The sequence below is a fragment of the Bactrocera dorsalis genome, chromosome 3, assembly GCF_023373825.1.
Source record: "Bactrocera dorsalis isolate Fly_Bdor chromosome 3, ASM2337382v1, whole genome shotgun sequence".
Lineage (NCBI taxonomy): Eukaryota > Metazoa > Arthropoda > Insecta > Diptera > Tephritidae > Bactrocera > Bactrocera dorsalis.
In genome coordinates this window covers 86,969,988-86,985,332 of record NC_064305.1, presented here as the reverse complement: position 1 = coordinate 86,985,332, position 15,345 = coordinate 86,969,988, and the positions used below count along the sequence as shown (strand labels likewise).

At 38.8% G+C, this 15,345-nt stretch overlaps 1 protein-coding gene across 3 annotated transcripts in view; it reads left to right on the top strand.

Annotated features, from left to right (window-relative positions):
• LOC105229673 (filamin-C) overlaps nt 1-15,345 on the top strand; it is a 74,857-nt gene that overhangs the window by 12,745 nt on the left and 46,767 nt on the right. For 2 of the 3 annotated variants that reach the window (XM_011210099.4, XM_049453707.1), the window contains exons 2-7: nt 11,130-11,780; nt 11,841-12,146; nt 12,213-13,232; nt 13,649-14,023; nt 14,225-14,422; nt 14,838-15,289. In XM_011210099.4, the coding sequence (XP_011208401.4) occupies nt 11,130-11,780; nt 11,841-12,146; nt 12,213-13,232; nt 13,649-14,023; nt 14,225-14,422; nt 14,838-15,289 (3,002 nt within the window). The remainder of the gene's footprint in view (nt 1-11,129; nt 11,781-11,840; nt 12,147-12,212; nt 13,233-13,648; nt 14,024-14,224; nt 14,423-14,837; nt 15,290-15,345) is intronic. The other variant, XM_049453705.1, reaches the window with a different exon arrangement.

Below are 15,345 nucleotides of genomic sequence, written 5' to 3'. Positions count from 1 at the left end.
TCTGTATGAATTTGAAACGTGAAATCTAAAATTTCTCTACATACATATATGTATAGCACGAATATGTGTGTACTTAGTATACAGTGGATGTAGTGTGCTTCTTCACCTTACCGCTGGACAAATGGTTTTGGTAGAAAGTCATTGAAGATCTTTGAACCTTTGTCTTACTTGGGCATTAACTATAGGCTCCCAGCACTATCTCTTCACGAAACATGAGAAAAATGAAGAAGTTCTTACTGTAGCAATCATAAAATCGTCATATAGGGGGTGGTGATCTATGTCGATATTCCCTACATCTTTAACAAAAAAACACAGAAACTTCAAATTTAGTGTGGAATGTTTATTAAATTTCTAAAAGGCTATACTTGGCATTTATTTTTTGAAGATTATCTCTTTCAAATGTTGGCCTCAGATGGTCCATCCATTGAGTCCAATTTTCCATGACTCGTTCGAGCATTTCAACTGGTAACTTGCGAATGACACGCGTGATGTTTTACTCCAAGGCCTCAATCGAAGCGGTATTGTTCACATAGTCATAAGACATTACATATCCCCACAGAAAAAAGTCGAACAGTGTAAGATCACATGACCTTGGTGGTCTATCGACCGGCCCAAAACGTGAAATTATCTGCTCATGAGAGAACACGACTTCTCATTAAATCCATTGATTGATTTGATGTGTGGGTAGCGGCGCCATCTTGTTGAAACCAAATGTCGCCGAGATCACGAGCTTCAATTTCCAGGCATCAAATAGTCGGTGATGATGACGCGATAACGGTCTCCATTGACGGTTTCGTTCTCATCGGCATCATTTTTGAAGAAATATGTACCGATGATTCCACCGGCCACAAACACCACCAAACCGTTGTTTTCTATGGATGAAATGGCAGCTCTTGAATCTCTTCCGCTTGCTTTTCGTCTCAAATGCGGCAATTTTGCTGGTTTACATACCCATTGAGCCAGAAATGGGCCTCATCACTGAACAAAATTTGGCTCGAAAACGTCGAATCTTCCAGAAACTTTTCAAGAGCCCAGAGAACGAATCGATGTCACTTGGTAAGGTCGAGCGGCTTCAGATCTTGCACAAGCTGTATTTTGCATGCTTTCAATTTAGGATCTCGTCGTAGAATGCGCCAAGTCGTTCCATACCTCAGTACGAGTTGCTTCAAACCGACTCTCCACTGTTTCGTATACACTCTCTGCTACGGCTGCTATATTTTCTTCACTGTGTGCTGAATGTGGTCTATTCCATAGAATATTATCCAATAGTGAAAGCTGAGTCTCAAGATGAGTGTTGGTGTTGTGAATGAGACGCTCAGTAGGCCGATTATTTTGATCATAAGTTGAGCGCGAAGCACTTTCTTTACAGAACGTGAATTTTCGTTATAATTTGAACGATTTGTAAACGTTGTTCAGGCGTAACTCTTTCCATGATAAAATGCCAGCAATACTGAACAAAAATAAGATGACAGCTTGACAGGACTCACGCGTGATTTGCCACAAAAAGTCTATTGGAAAAAGTGCCTCAACTTAGATCAAACGTTACATATACATATATATATGTATTGGAATGTTATTTTTTATACAATTTAAAAAATAAATTCTTCAAAATTTAGTTGATATTTCAATTTCCAAATATGAAATTTGTTTATGTTTGTTGCTTCAAATACAAAACAATTGCATTTTTGGGCATAGAAAAATTACGAAATTATTAAAATATTTCACATACTTACTAACCACTTGAAATTCATTGAATAAATAAACACCGACAATATTTAAATTTTTTGAACAAACATTTGTATGAGTGTGTGTGTGTGTGCGAGAATATAAGCCAACCAAGCGAATACGAATGACTTCATATTTTAAATTTGTAAATTACTTAGACTCAGGGATATATCTCTATTATATATGCAAATACAGATGTACATATATATGTGTATGTGTATGTGTGAGCATACAAACACTAATCCATACAAAGACATTTACATGCAAAAGTTGGTGTAAAGTTGAACACCTGTCAGCCACGGTCGTCAAAAACAAAAACTCAAACTGTCAGCATACACACACACACAAACGCATAGAAAAACACATGTATGTATGTGTGTGTGATTTAGAGAAGTCGTCGTCATCAAATTGTGCGGTTGATTGTACGGGATGTGGGGGTGTCAACTGTGTGACAACGCCAGAAATGTTGGTGACGATGACAAATGTCGCTGGCCAAGAAACTTTGGCTCCAAAGTGAAATAAGCTAAGCGCACGAGGTGAATTAAATTAAAAAACGATTTTTTTGTTGAATTTCGCCTTTTCGAAAAAATCAGCCTCTTAATGGCTGGCTGCGAGTGCGGCACAGTGAGTGTGGGCGCAATTTTTGCTGTAAAGCAGCTGCGAATGTATTTGTGTGTGGTGAATTTACTACAAATTATTTAAATTTATTATACATATACTTTTGTTAACTGTTCTCATATGATTATAGAACAATATACATGTATATACTTATATATATATCAACAATTATGAAAGCTTAGCTCGGCGTGAGCGTCACAAGTGTCACAATTCATTTTGCAAATTAATTTTTGAAAAAAAAAAATCTCAAATTGTACTTGAATGAAAAATAAATCGTGGGCAGCAATACCGTTATTCTCTGTAAACATATTCTAATTCGCCATTTTCGTAAATATTCTCCACTCAAACGTGCAACCACCCGTTCAACCAGTTCAAGTGGCAACTTGTTATTTATAAATAGTTTTTAATTGCAATTTATTGAATTTTTGCAAATAAATTTAAGCGAAAAATTCGCAATTCAAGTGCAGTTTGCCCAAAATGGGCAACCAGTTCGCCTTCCTTTCCAACCGAATATGGCGAAATGTCGCGTCAACAGACAAGTTTAACAATTCGAAATCGCTCAACTTGAAAACAGCAGGCACACACATAAATTTTTACAAAAACAAAATGTACAACAAATACATAAAACCATCTGCTGTAAAAATCTATATACACATTTATATGCTTGACTTGTTGCGCGGAAAACATTTTTTTCCATATACAACAATAAAAATTGCAAAATCGCACACATATGTACATATATGTATGTATATAGGAACAAAATTTGCTCGTGAACACACCCAAAAATGCGCCCAACTGATGGCCGCGGCCGGACAGGTAGTTATGCACGTAGAAATCTTTTATTTGCAACAAACAGTGAGTCAGTGGAAGTGTTGTAAATTCAACTATGCGTTTATATGGGTTTTTAGCAAAAAGTTTTGAAAATTTAATGCAACTGAACAATGTTAAAAAATTTTTGAAATATTTTTATTAATAAAATGTATTTTACTTTGTTTAATTATTATTTTTTTAAGATAAAATTGCCACTTTTTTGAAAATTTTAATTAAAAAAACAGTACAATGTGATTAACAAACTCTAGACGTTTTCAAAAAAAAAAATTAAAATATTGAGGTTGCCACCTTATTAAAATTTTAATTCAACAATTTCATTAAAAAAAATCTGATTTATTAAAAAAGAAAAAAAAACACGAATAATATATATTAAGGTTGCCACCCTTTCAAATTTTAATTCCATAATTTTAATTAAACAAATATATAGTATGTTGTAATAAAAAACATAAAAATAGGGATATCAAAGTAAAGACGCTTATAAAAAATATATTTTGAAATTTGAGGTTGCCACCATTTTTAAATATTAATCTTTGGTAAATTTGAAATTAAAAATATATGGCGTATTCAAATACATAACAACACGGATATGAAACTATAGGCGCTTACATATAAAAAAAATTAAAAAAATTAAGGTTGCCACCTTTTTGAAATTTTGAATCAAAAAATATGATTTATTAAAAAATATAACAATATTGATATCAAAGTACAGACGCTTAAAAAATAAAATTTAAAACATTAAGGTTGCCACCTTTTTAAAAGGTTTAATTGAAAATATGATTTATTAAAAAATTATACAGAACTGATATTGAATTGTAATTGCATATAAAAAATAAAATTAGAAATATTACGGTTGCCACGTTTTCGAAATTTTAATTCAATTGGTTTTGCGATTTATACAATTTATTGCAATTGCAAGAGGCTTAAGAAGGCTAATAGATTAATTTTATTTCAGTAAATATTGCCACTTGTTAAAATTTTTTGTTTAAATTCCCTTGATCAAATATACAAAATGTTGTGACAGTTTAAAAAAGGCCGATTTTTGGGAATTATGTACAAAAAAACTACTATATCAGTTGTTCTTAAAATTATTTAAATATTTAAGGAATACCATGTTATTAAAAAAAAAGTTTTTCAAAAAAAAAAATTGGAAAAAAATTTGAAAAATTTTGAAAAATTTGGAAAAATGAGTAATAAAAAAAATTTTGAATTTTTTTTTTTCAAGATACACGTGAACTCCAACGGCCCCAAATACAAATATGTCTTCCACGGCTGCAGTGATCCCAGTCCTCTGTGGATGAAACCTGAACAAAAATTTTCTACTAAAAATATTGTCCGTAGAATGACTTACTGTCAGAAAAGTCAAAAACTGACAAAAAAGCGGCGTTTAAAACAAAATCTGGAGTCTACCAAAATTTTGGCAGTTTTGGGCCTGACAAATTTCGATTTTTGATCAAAGGCTTATAGAAAAGTATATACAGAACACACCCGAAAAATTTACTTTGTTTGGATCATTCTTCTCCGATTTTTGGAGTTTATGAGTAATACAAATACGAATATCGTCCAAGTGAGATTCATCTATATTGGATCAACCTTACGACCTTTCCTAACTTAACTTAGTCAATGAATTTGGAAAAAAATAGTTTATAGATATACTGCTGGAGCTAATTGAACTGATTAACTACAGTGTGAAAGGTTCTAACTTACCATTTTTTTCAAATATCGTTTTCAAATTTTAGTTTGTTATTTTAAAAAACAATTTTTTAAATATTTCATTGTATATTTTCCCTTCAAATGGAATAACCCTAAGATTAGTTATCTTTTATTCTCTTATATACTAAATAATTTAATTAGGCCTCCTATACCGTTACCTAATTTGACTCCAGCTTACATAACTCTATTTTCGAAAATTTCAAACAACTCATTTTCACGCACACACATACTCGTACTCACATGCACAAAAATTACCTTTTATCTTTTGGTGTTTTCCTTTTCGCGCAAATAATTTAAATAAATTCATCAGTTGGTGGCACACATTTGTGGCAACCGCAACACAGTAGCCACTGAGCGTAATGTTTTATTCAACAATCGCACACAATGGAAACACCAATACAACAACAACCATCGAGCCAACCAGCAACACCGGCAACACACTGGGCTGGTGGCGTAAGTGATGCGTTGACAGTGATGGAAACTGCTGCTGCTGCCACATGTGATCACACAGGAGCCGCGGCTGCCACTAACAGGCCGCCCCAGTGTGTCCGAGCCAATGAATTTTGCAAGCGAGGCGCTCATCGCCGCCGCTGCCGCTGCTGACATGACACATTCATATGGCCCATCAACGGTGCGGTGTTGTCGTGTCCCTGTCACTTTGGCTGCTGATGCAGTGGCAGTGAGCGGGAGTTGAAGGCAGCCGACTTGGGATTCGCTCAGTTAGTTATATGCATACAAACACTTATGACGTTATGACGGCGCTGTAGGCTCCACGGAAATTCCGCTTCTCATAACTGTCAGCGATGTGCTATTTATTCTTGTTGTTGTCGCTTTTTCATCTACACATTTGTTGTGGTGGCGATGTTTTGGTTGCATTTACATTTGCTTGACTTATTTCTCATGCGTTAAGCGTAACTAAATGTTGTTTGTGTTATTATTTCTAAAATAAATATGGGAAATTTCTTAAACAAATAACTTTTACTTGAAGTGAGTTGAATGCGAAGAAGTAGAAAGTGTGAGCTGAGTATTGCTTTGACAGTTTTTTTAACGTTGTAAATAGTACAAAGTAGATAAGGGAGAATAATTATAGTATTTGTTATTATATCCCATGCAGATTCCCAGAAGCAACTCTTTTTTAAGCTATCTCAAAATGAAATAGAAATCCTGTCAATGGCCAGCGAAAAAGTGAAAACCATTAAATATAGCATCCAACATTCCACTAACCTGCAATGAGAATCACTAACTATATTTGTTCGTGCTCGGTAACTTCAAGTCCCTGTATCTTAGCTCTTTATTCTTCTTTACTGGAGTAGACTCCGCTTACGCGCTTATATCCGAATTTACAACAACGCCAGTCAATCATACTTTTCGCCAATTGGAGATTCCAAGTGTAGTCAGGTCGTTCTTCATCTGGTCTTTCCGACGTAGTGGTTAGTATTCCTTTTCCTCTGCTTGACGAGTACTTTGTCGAATACCCTCAGAGCTGAAGTGTTTTCTTCCATTCAGACAACATAACCTAACTAGCGTAGCCATTGTCTCTTGATACACTGGACTATGTCAATGTCGTCGTATATTTCGTACAGTTCATCGTTCCATCCACAGCGGTATTCGCCGTTGTCAATGCGCTAAGGACCATAAGTCTTCTGCAGAACGTATCTCTCGAAAACTCGTAGGGCAGACTCAGCAGACTTTATCATCATCCATTCCTCTGCACCACATATCAGGACGAAGATAATGAGTGATTTGTAGAGTTTGGTCTTTGTTCGTCGAGAAAGGACTTTAATTTTCAATTTCCTACTCAGTACAAAGTAGCACCTATTGGCAAGAGTTATTCTGCGTTGGATTCTGGGGCTGACGTTGTTGTTGATGTTAATGCTGATTCCAAGATAAACAAACTAATCTATAACTTCGAAGTTATGACTGTCAACAGTGAAGTTGATGACAGGAGATGGTATCTCCTCTATTTAGACCTTCAGCTCGAATCAAACTTCACACGATCATAAAAGAGATGTATGAATCAAGAAAAAAATTATTTTATCGATGTCATTTGCACTGGCGATGCATCAGTCCAATTTTCGGTATAAATACTCACATAGAAATGAAAGCTGAGTTAAAAACGATTTTCTTTTACTATGATTATTCCTAAATTTCGTAAAAGCACCGAGCACATTGAATTTGAAAACATCTCTTAATCTATGTAAAATCTGCGAACCTCTGCGACCGCACCGCTGCCGCGCTCGGTCAATTTGACAGTCGGTCAGGCGGCTCTCGAGCTGTCATTGCCTGTTAAGGGCAAAGGTACACAGATAGACGCCACACCCAGACGATCGCTTGTCTGCCTTTAGCAGCACTCGCCGCTTTAGTTATTATGCGCATAAATATTTGTTTGAAATACGAGCATGTGTAAGAGTGTGTGTGTGCGTGTGTGGACATGTAATTTCGAAACGTTGCCGGTGCACTCGAATGGGCGCAGGTCAGGAAAGGGGTTTGGCTGGCGGTGTGTCGTGTAAATGGCTTTTGACTCGGCCAACTGACAATCGAAACCCAGACAGACGCTCGCGTTGTTCGCAGCTCAGCAGCTCGCCGAATCGCTGTGAAATGTGAAATTTGTTATTTGTAATTTGTAATTCATATGACAGAGCTGGAGTAAGGTTAACACGAACGGTCGCATTGTAACTTTGCTATGAAATTGAGGCGCTCTGTTGTAATTGCATGTGAAATTACGCACGCACACAAACACATACACAAATGGGGCTGCAAGTGCAAGTGTCTACATAAATTTGTGTGTAGACTTGTGTGCGTGGTTTCGCTGATTGTTGTTTGATAAATGCGCCAAAGTGGGTCAGTTTGGTAGATTAGTGTAGAATGCGTGCAAATATGTGATTTTAATGCCGGTATCCTAGCAGTTAAACTATGTAGACAGTATACATACATATGTTGTTATGTAACGACTAGATTGTTATGGGTCGATTAGTCAAAAATTTATAAAAATAAAATATTAAAGTGAGATATTTTGGTACAGGTTTGCGATTTTAACTAAATTACGATTATATAAATATTAATAATCATATATGCAATTCTTATTAACTTTTAAATAGTTTCACTTTCTGACTCATCCCAAACTAGTGAATTGGTGTCTCAAACTTAACTAGTCCGTTCCCAACTAGTTTGTAACTAGTTGAAAAATAAATGAAATACTGAAAATGGTATAAAATAACAGAAACGCAAACAAAAAAATGTATTTAATTTTTTTGAGGTAACGACCTGAAAATTTTTACGTGTCCTTTTCTCCCTAAAAAACTGTATACTCGTATTTGCAGCAACCTGCGATCGGATCACAATAGCACAAAGCTGCCACACAAACTGACCGATTAAAATCAAGAAAAAGAATTTCTTATACCTGTTTATGTTATAAGAGATGCAACTATGAAGGGTATTATAGCTTAGTCGTAGCCAAAGTAAACATGTTTGCTTGATTTTCAATAATTTGGAGGCGCCTATTTTTAGCATTTCCAACGCTGCACCCCTTACAGCTTTTGCTAGAGCATCAACTGCGCAACTGTTTCAATATTTATTGACACTGACTGCTTTGTAAGCTTTACAGCGTCCCTCTAATCATATCTACATACATTTTTCTCAACACACTTGGCCTTTCCCCACCACAACACTGCACAGCTCTCTATTTGTTTTCGTAATTATTTATTATTTGTCATTGCAAAAGGCTATTGTACATAATTTTCCATTTTTCCCGGCACTTTTCAAACTTTGCTTTGCACAGCTTTTACTTTTTTCAGCTTTTTTTTGCTTTCAAACGTCAAATATTTGTCTATGCTCTTGATAGCGGTTGTTGTTGCTGTTGTCAGTGTGCTGAATATTTGTTGATTCTCAAGTTTACTCTAACTATGAGCAAATAGAGATGACAGACACTAGCAAAAGCGCTACAGACAAGTGCTAATAAGACACACATACTCGTACACATACTTGATCACACACATACAAACAACAACAATGTATGAAGCCACAAACACCGAAATCGTAGCGCTAATTAGACCCGTATTCAAGTCCACTTCGCTGCCGCTATAAAGTAAAGTGAAATTTTGTCATGTTTTTAGGGTTTCAAATGGGCTAGTGCGTGGAAATGATTGCACACATACAAGCATACGCATATTTATATGTATATGTGAAATATATGAAGTATAGGGTTTCCCTTTAAAGGCAAGCAAATGTCCTTTAACTTCATCGATATGAAAAAATGACAGCAAAAATTTTCTCGAAGGCAAGTATGTCTCTTCTTTTTCATCTCTAAATCCATGCCTTGATATAATAGACCTCTTTAGCGACCTAAGCCTCTCCAATTGAAAATCACGATGCAGTTTCTCATAAGAAAAATATTACGTTTGGAAGAAGATTAAAACTTGTGGAAGCCTCTATAGAACAGATCACAAACCAAGAATTACAGACAGACTTGAGAAGCCACCCAGCACATACATACATATCGATTGCTACACTCAACGTTGGTACAGTCATACATTTTAAACGACAAACATATCATAAAAGAACAACCACTTAGCTCTCAACTACCACAACACTTAATTTGGCACCCCTTACACCTTTTCCTCTCTCTCTTATATAGAAATATAATTGCACAAAGTGTCACTATTTAACTGCGAAATCTTCCTTCAACGCCAATACACATAGAGTGGGTATAACTTTGCAATATGTGTGGCGGCCTTTTACAGGCATTTCCAAGCGCTACTAAGTGTTAACCGATGGACTACGAGTGCCATACATCGCAATGCGCACGACAGACAAACAATTAGTTATTACAAAACTTATTCATATTTATTTGCGTAACAAAGTGGGGTGCCAATTGACAGACCTCAAAAGTCAAAGTGCTTGACTCAAACTAATTAACTCGCTCAAAGGGCAAACTATTTTTCTCTAATTATGTGTGATTGCGTGTTGGTGAGTGTGTGTGTGTACAACGTTTATTCAAATACATTATTTGCATTGACAACCGATTATTTGTTTTACTTTTTAAATGGAACTTATTTGAAAAGCTTTTGAGGGCACTTAGTTAAGTGAGTAATTTAGAAAATTTTGTACTCAAAGCCTTGAGGACTCAGCGGAAATATAATGAAAAGGGTATTGAATAATATTGGGTATATTTTTCCATATTGACACCCTGAAAATTTAACCAACACACACTGAATGTAGGCAATTTTTAATTCTTGAGGGTTGAGTTGTTTCCACCTCATCTTCTTCGATACAGCTTCCGCAGATGGCGTCTGGTAAGATTCCCAGACCTAGAACACGGATGACAAGGGGACAATGGTTCAAAACTAGTAAGAGGTTAGCCTTACTAAGGGCAAAGAGATCACAAGATCTTTTGGCACTGATCTTGAACCAAAAGATTTTGTGACCGTGCATCTATCTGTGGTGGCCCAGCGCTGGCCAAGCTCCCGCGAAGCCCAACCATCCACTAGTAGAACACAAGAGGATACGGTGGCGCCAACCCACTCTAATTCTACTGATAGCGGCTCTGGATTGAGTTTTCTTGAAAGCTCATCAGCTTTACAGTTTCCCGGGATTCCGCTGTGGCCTGGCACCCATACTCGATGATATTGATAGCGAGGTTAGGCATTCCTTGGTCAACCCTGAACGGGTTAATTAAAGTTAAAGTTAAAGTTCAAGGCTAGTATCGCCGCCCTGCTATCTGAGGGGATGGTTACGCCTCCGAAATAGGTTGAACTCCGGGGCAGTAATTCTACTGTTAGGGTTTTTTAAGCAGAGGTTGTAATGGCTGCAATCATGCAATAGCAAGGAAGTCTCAAGCTGGAGTTGATAGAGGGCTCCTGACAGTAAACCCCTCCTCCAATCTTCCTAATTCTGCATACTCTCTCCGAAAATTCCTTGTTGGCATGCCCTTAAAAATAATTTCTTCATGGAGGCATTCCACAAATACTCATTTTTCAACCGCTCATATCGACGACAGAAAGGTATTAAATCTTTCCGATAAGGGCATCAACAGATTTGATTGAGGTTTTGAGAAGGATTGAGTTAGGTTATAAGCTAAGTCTATGACAAAATCTGAGCATATATAGGGCTCAAACTGTTACTTAAAGGATGATAAATATCACAATAACAACCTTCGTAGACTCTTGAAAAGTCAACTTCATTTTTCAACCTAAAAATTCCTTAGAAAAACTCAAAATCAATGATGCCATTACTATTTTATTTTGTAGGTTATCGACTGGGCCAGCGATTTTTGTGACGGTACTTGCCTGTGCGCACTGGTCGAGAACCTACAAACGCGTCCACTCAAGCCATCATGGAATCGTCGTCCAGCCAATCAACATCATTATCTAGAGAATGCGACCACGGCGTTGAATGCCATCGAAAAGGATCACATCAAACTCGTCAACATTGGTAACGTGGATATTGTAAATGGCAATGTGAAGCTCATTTTGGGTCTCATCTGGTCGCTGATTGTACGCTATCAAATTGGACGTAGCAAGTTCCCGCCAAGGAAGCTCATGCTCGCCTGGTTGCAAGCGGCGCTGCCGGAATGCAAAATTACCAATTTGACCACAGACTGGAATAGTGGTGTTAACCTGGCCGCATTGTTGGACTACTGTCAGCCAGGACTGTTTCCACACTGGCGTTCGCTGGATCCCAAACAGAGTGTACAAAATTGTACGACGACCATGAATTTGGCACAAAGTGAATTTGGTGTGCCGAAAGTTTTGGAGCCCGCATATTTGGCTTCGCCGTGGTTGGATGAACTGTCTGGCATGACATATTTATCGTACTTTATGAAACCTGGTGGACCGGGTTACAATGCGACATTGCGTTGGGTCAATACGCAGACCAAAGATTCTGTCAAAAACTTTACGGTAAATAATTTTGTTTGATTTTACACATATTCTTATAATATTTTGTCTTCAATGTTGTAGACCGACTGGAATGATGGACGCGTTATGTGTGAGATCATTAAGGGGCTTGGTGGTCCAGCGCCTGCACCGGAAAAACTCAGCACAGACCCTTTTCATTATGAGAACAACATAAGGAAGGCGGTTGAAGCTGGTCAGCGTCTAGGCGTTCAGCCTATACTTACGGCCAAAGATATGGCTAACCCTGAAGTGGAACATTTGGGCATAATGGCCTACGCTGCACACTTGCAGTGGGTGCCACCGCGACCACCACTGTCGGACATGATAAATGTATTGATGGAGAGTAATTCCGGACGTGTCGGCGAACCGGTAAAACATCAAGAAATACCAAAGCAGTAAACACACTTTTGACCCTCTCTTGCTTTTGTTTTACAGACGCACTTCCGCATCGATGTGCTTTCACGCGAGATCAGTCTAAGTTCGGTGAAGGCATTCATAGTGCCACCATCAGGTCAGCCGCAGCCCGTGCGTCTCAATCCACACGGCGAAGGTGTCTACATACCCGAAAAGTATGGCATGCATGAGATAGTTGTAGAGGTTGGCGACGATAGTTTGGGTGGACATTTTTTCCGTGTGCTACCACGTTTCATACAAGTTGCGCCTCCAGGCATGGCACCGTGTGCCCTTGGCAGTCTGGTCGAAGTATTGGTCAATGCCACTGGCGCACCAAAGACGGAGGATATTCTGGTCACAGCCGTCTCACCGACCGGCATCTCGCATAATTGCCCGTTGAAGAAGGTCGAGGAAGGTCACAGTGCCATATTTAAACCGGACGAAGCAGGTATCTGGGAAATCGCCATCACCTATCAAGGACGGCACATACAAGGTGGTCCATTCACCTGTGCCGTCTTCGATGCCAGCGGTGTTTCGGTGCATGGCTTAGACGGCGCCATGCCCTTGCGTGCACATTCCTTCGAGGTGGACGCACGTGGTGTTGGTGTCACCGGTGAACTGCATGTGGATATTGTGCATGATAAACGTTCGCTGGTCTGTTCCGTTGAGAAGATTGTGGAAAATAAGTATCGAGTCACATTCATGCCACGTCAAAATGGCAAATATCGCGTCTACGTCTATTTCAACGGCTACGACGTCAAGGGTTCGCCGTTCATTATGCGCGTCGGCACCAAAGGACGTTCGGGCAAAACGCGTAGCAGCCCATTACATGAGAGTAAACATCGCGCCGAGAGTCCCTCAATGCATTACACCTCTACCACGAACACCCGACACAATGACTATAGAAACACATCAACGGCGGCAACATCGTCACTGTCACGTCGTGACTTGCTGAATCACAACGCTGCGGAGCGTCAAAGATCGTATTCACCGGCAATATCACCGAAGATCGACACGCCCGACTATCGCACCACGTCCAGCTATTACAAGCGAGAGAGTGAGGTAGGTAGCAAAGCTTGAAACGGAAATATTAATATGAGCTTGGTAATGCTATAAAGTGCTAAAATCATACCTCGCGTCTCAGTTGAGTTTTAGGCAGCTATTTTTAATTACGGTAACTGCAGTCCTAAGACCCTCAGCTATATATGTAGATTGTATATATTTATTTACTAACAACATCCGCTGTGATTAACCCCAAACTGTAAAACAAAAGTCTGCCCACCGCTCCACACCGCTTTGCACCCAAGCAACCGCTACTAAACCTAGAAACCAAAACCAAATCAGACAACACTAACCCAACACCGTTACTCTCTTCCCTCTTCACATATATGTTGTGTTTTTTGTATCCTTACATTTGAACATTCCCCGCACACTCCACGCAAACTCGCAAACCGCCCAACACCAAATTCTCTGTGTAGGATAAATTGGCAACTTCCCCACCACCACCACCAGCTCCCCAGCCTCCCTCACGTGAATACTACAACAATTCTCCCACTACCAAATACATCAACTCGGCCGATCTATACAACGTAACTGCGGGACGTCGCGACTCGAGAGTTTCCTCGTCGTCGTCCACCACCAAAAACGACTACTACTACGACAAAGAGAACGAACTATATCACCGCAAGCGCGACGATCGTGACTTGAAGTTAGCGCCACCGCGCGAAGATCGCTACGAAGACACAACGTCATCGCACTACCAGCAATCCCATTTCCAACAGCAGCAGCAGAGCCATGTGGCCAGCGCCCGGTCGGCAACAACATTCGCCTCACGTCTCAGTCCGATACCGAGTGTAATTAAATAATTTGTTATTGTTGTTTTATTATATTGTTTTGTTGTTGTTGTTAAAAAATATGTGTCTGTTTCAGTGTTGTATGTTTTTAACCTTGTGCTGCGATTGTTATTGTTATTGATTTCAAGTGCTCAATGAGCTGTCTATTTCTATGAGTAAGACTTTGCTAATTTTTTTGCTTTTTTGTTGGACTTCCCACAGATACGCTCGAGTGAAGTACGCACCCACAGTCCATTGACAATCAAAACTTCGATTCCGTACGAGTCCAATGCGCGCACTTTGAACGCCAGTCCACGTCACACCTCTATCTCGCCGGTGCAACGCCATTCACCCAGCAACGCCTACATTTCGACAGCCACACATCGCATCGGCAGCCCAGTCACAACAACTTTGAATAAGGTGACTAAAACATAATTATTTCAATGGTTTTGTATAAAATAATTTGTTGATAACCTTTACGATCAGAAATTTGGATATCTAAGCGATATCTTCCTTTTAGAGTTCACAGACCATAATTCTTTGTTTTCGACTGGAGGTCAAGTAAGACAATTAGTTATATAAAACTAAAGGCCTTAAGAGCTCTTCTCCAAATTCCCAAAATAAAGGAGAACATTCAATTATACGTAGAGAAAGATTCTCTGTCAATTTACTTCAATTATAGGACCAAACTCCTTCAATCGGGTTACTGCTCACATAAAGGAACTCCATTTTCTCTTTACTGACATAACCATCTATTCATCAGACTCCATACTCTGATGTTTTTTGACTTCATAGTAAATAACTTATTTCTCTCCATATTTCAATATTGCTTTAGAACGGTCTAAATCGCTCCGATTACGAGACTTCTCGCACCGTTGAGAAATCTTCGACATACAAATCGACCTCGAATTATGTTGCCGATTCGAATATACGTGCCAGTCCCTCACTCTACACAACTGCCGAACGCCTACGACGTACCGCTTCTCCTGAGCCGCGCATCGATCATTCCTCGAATGTGCGTGTCTCCTCGATCAAACCGGCCACGGCACGACGTGACAGTTGGGATGTCATCAACAAAACCAAACATATGCTTTCACATAATTCGCTTGAATCTTTGGCAAATATGACAGAAAAGCAATTGAACACGGACCTCTCATACAATCGTCCCGATATCGATCATGAAACGCATCGTAATACACAATACAATAAATTTGCATTGCAAGAGCAAAAGTATCACTCGGATCGACGTGGTTCACGCGATTCTGTGGACGATGCTGAACGTTACAAGTGAGCTTCTTCAGCACAAATACGATTTTCGGAAATAGTTTAAAAGTTATTTTTTA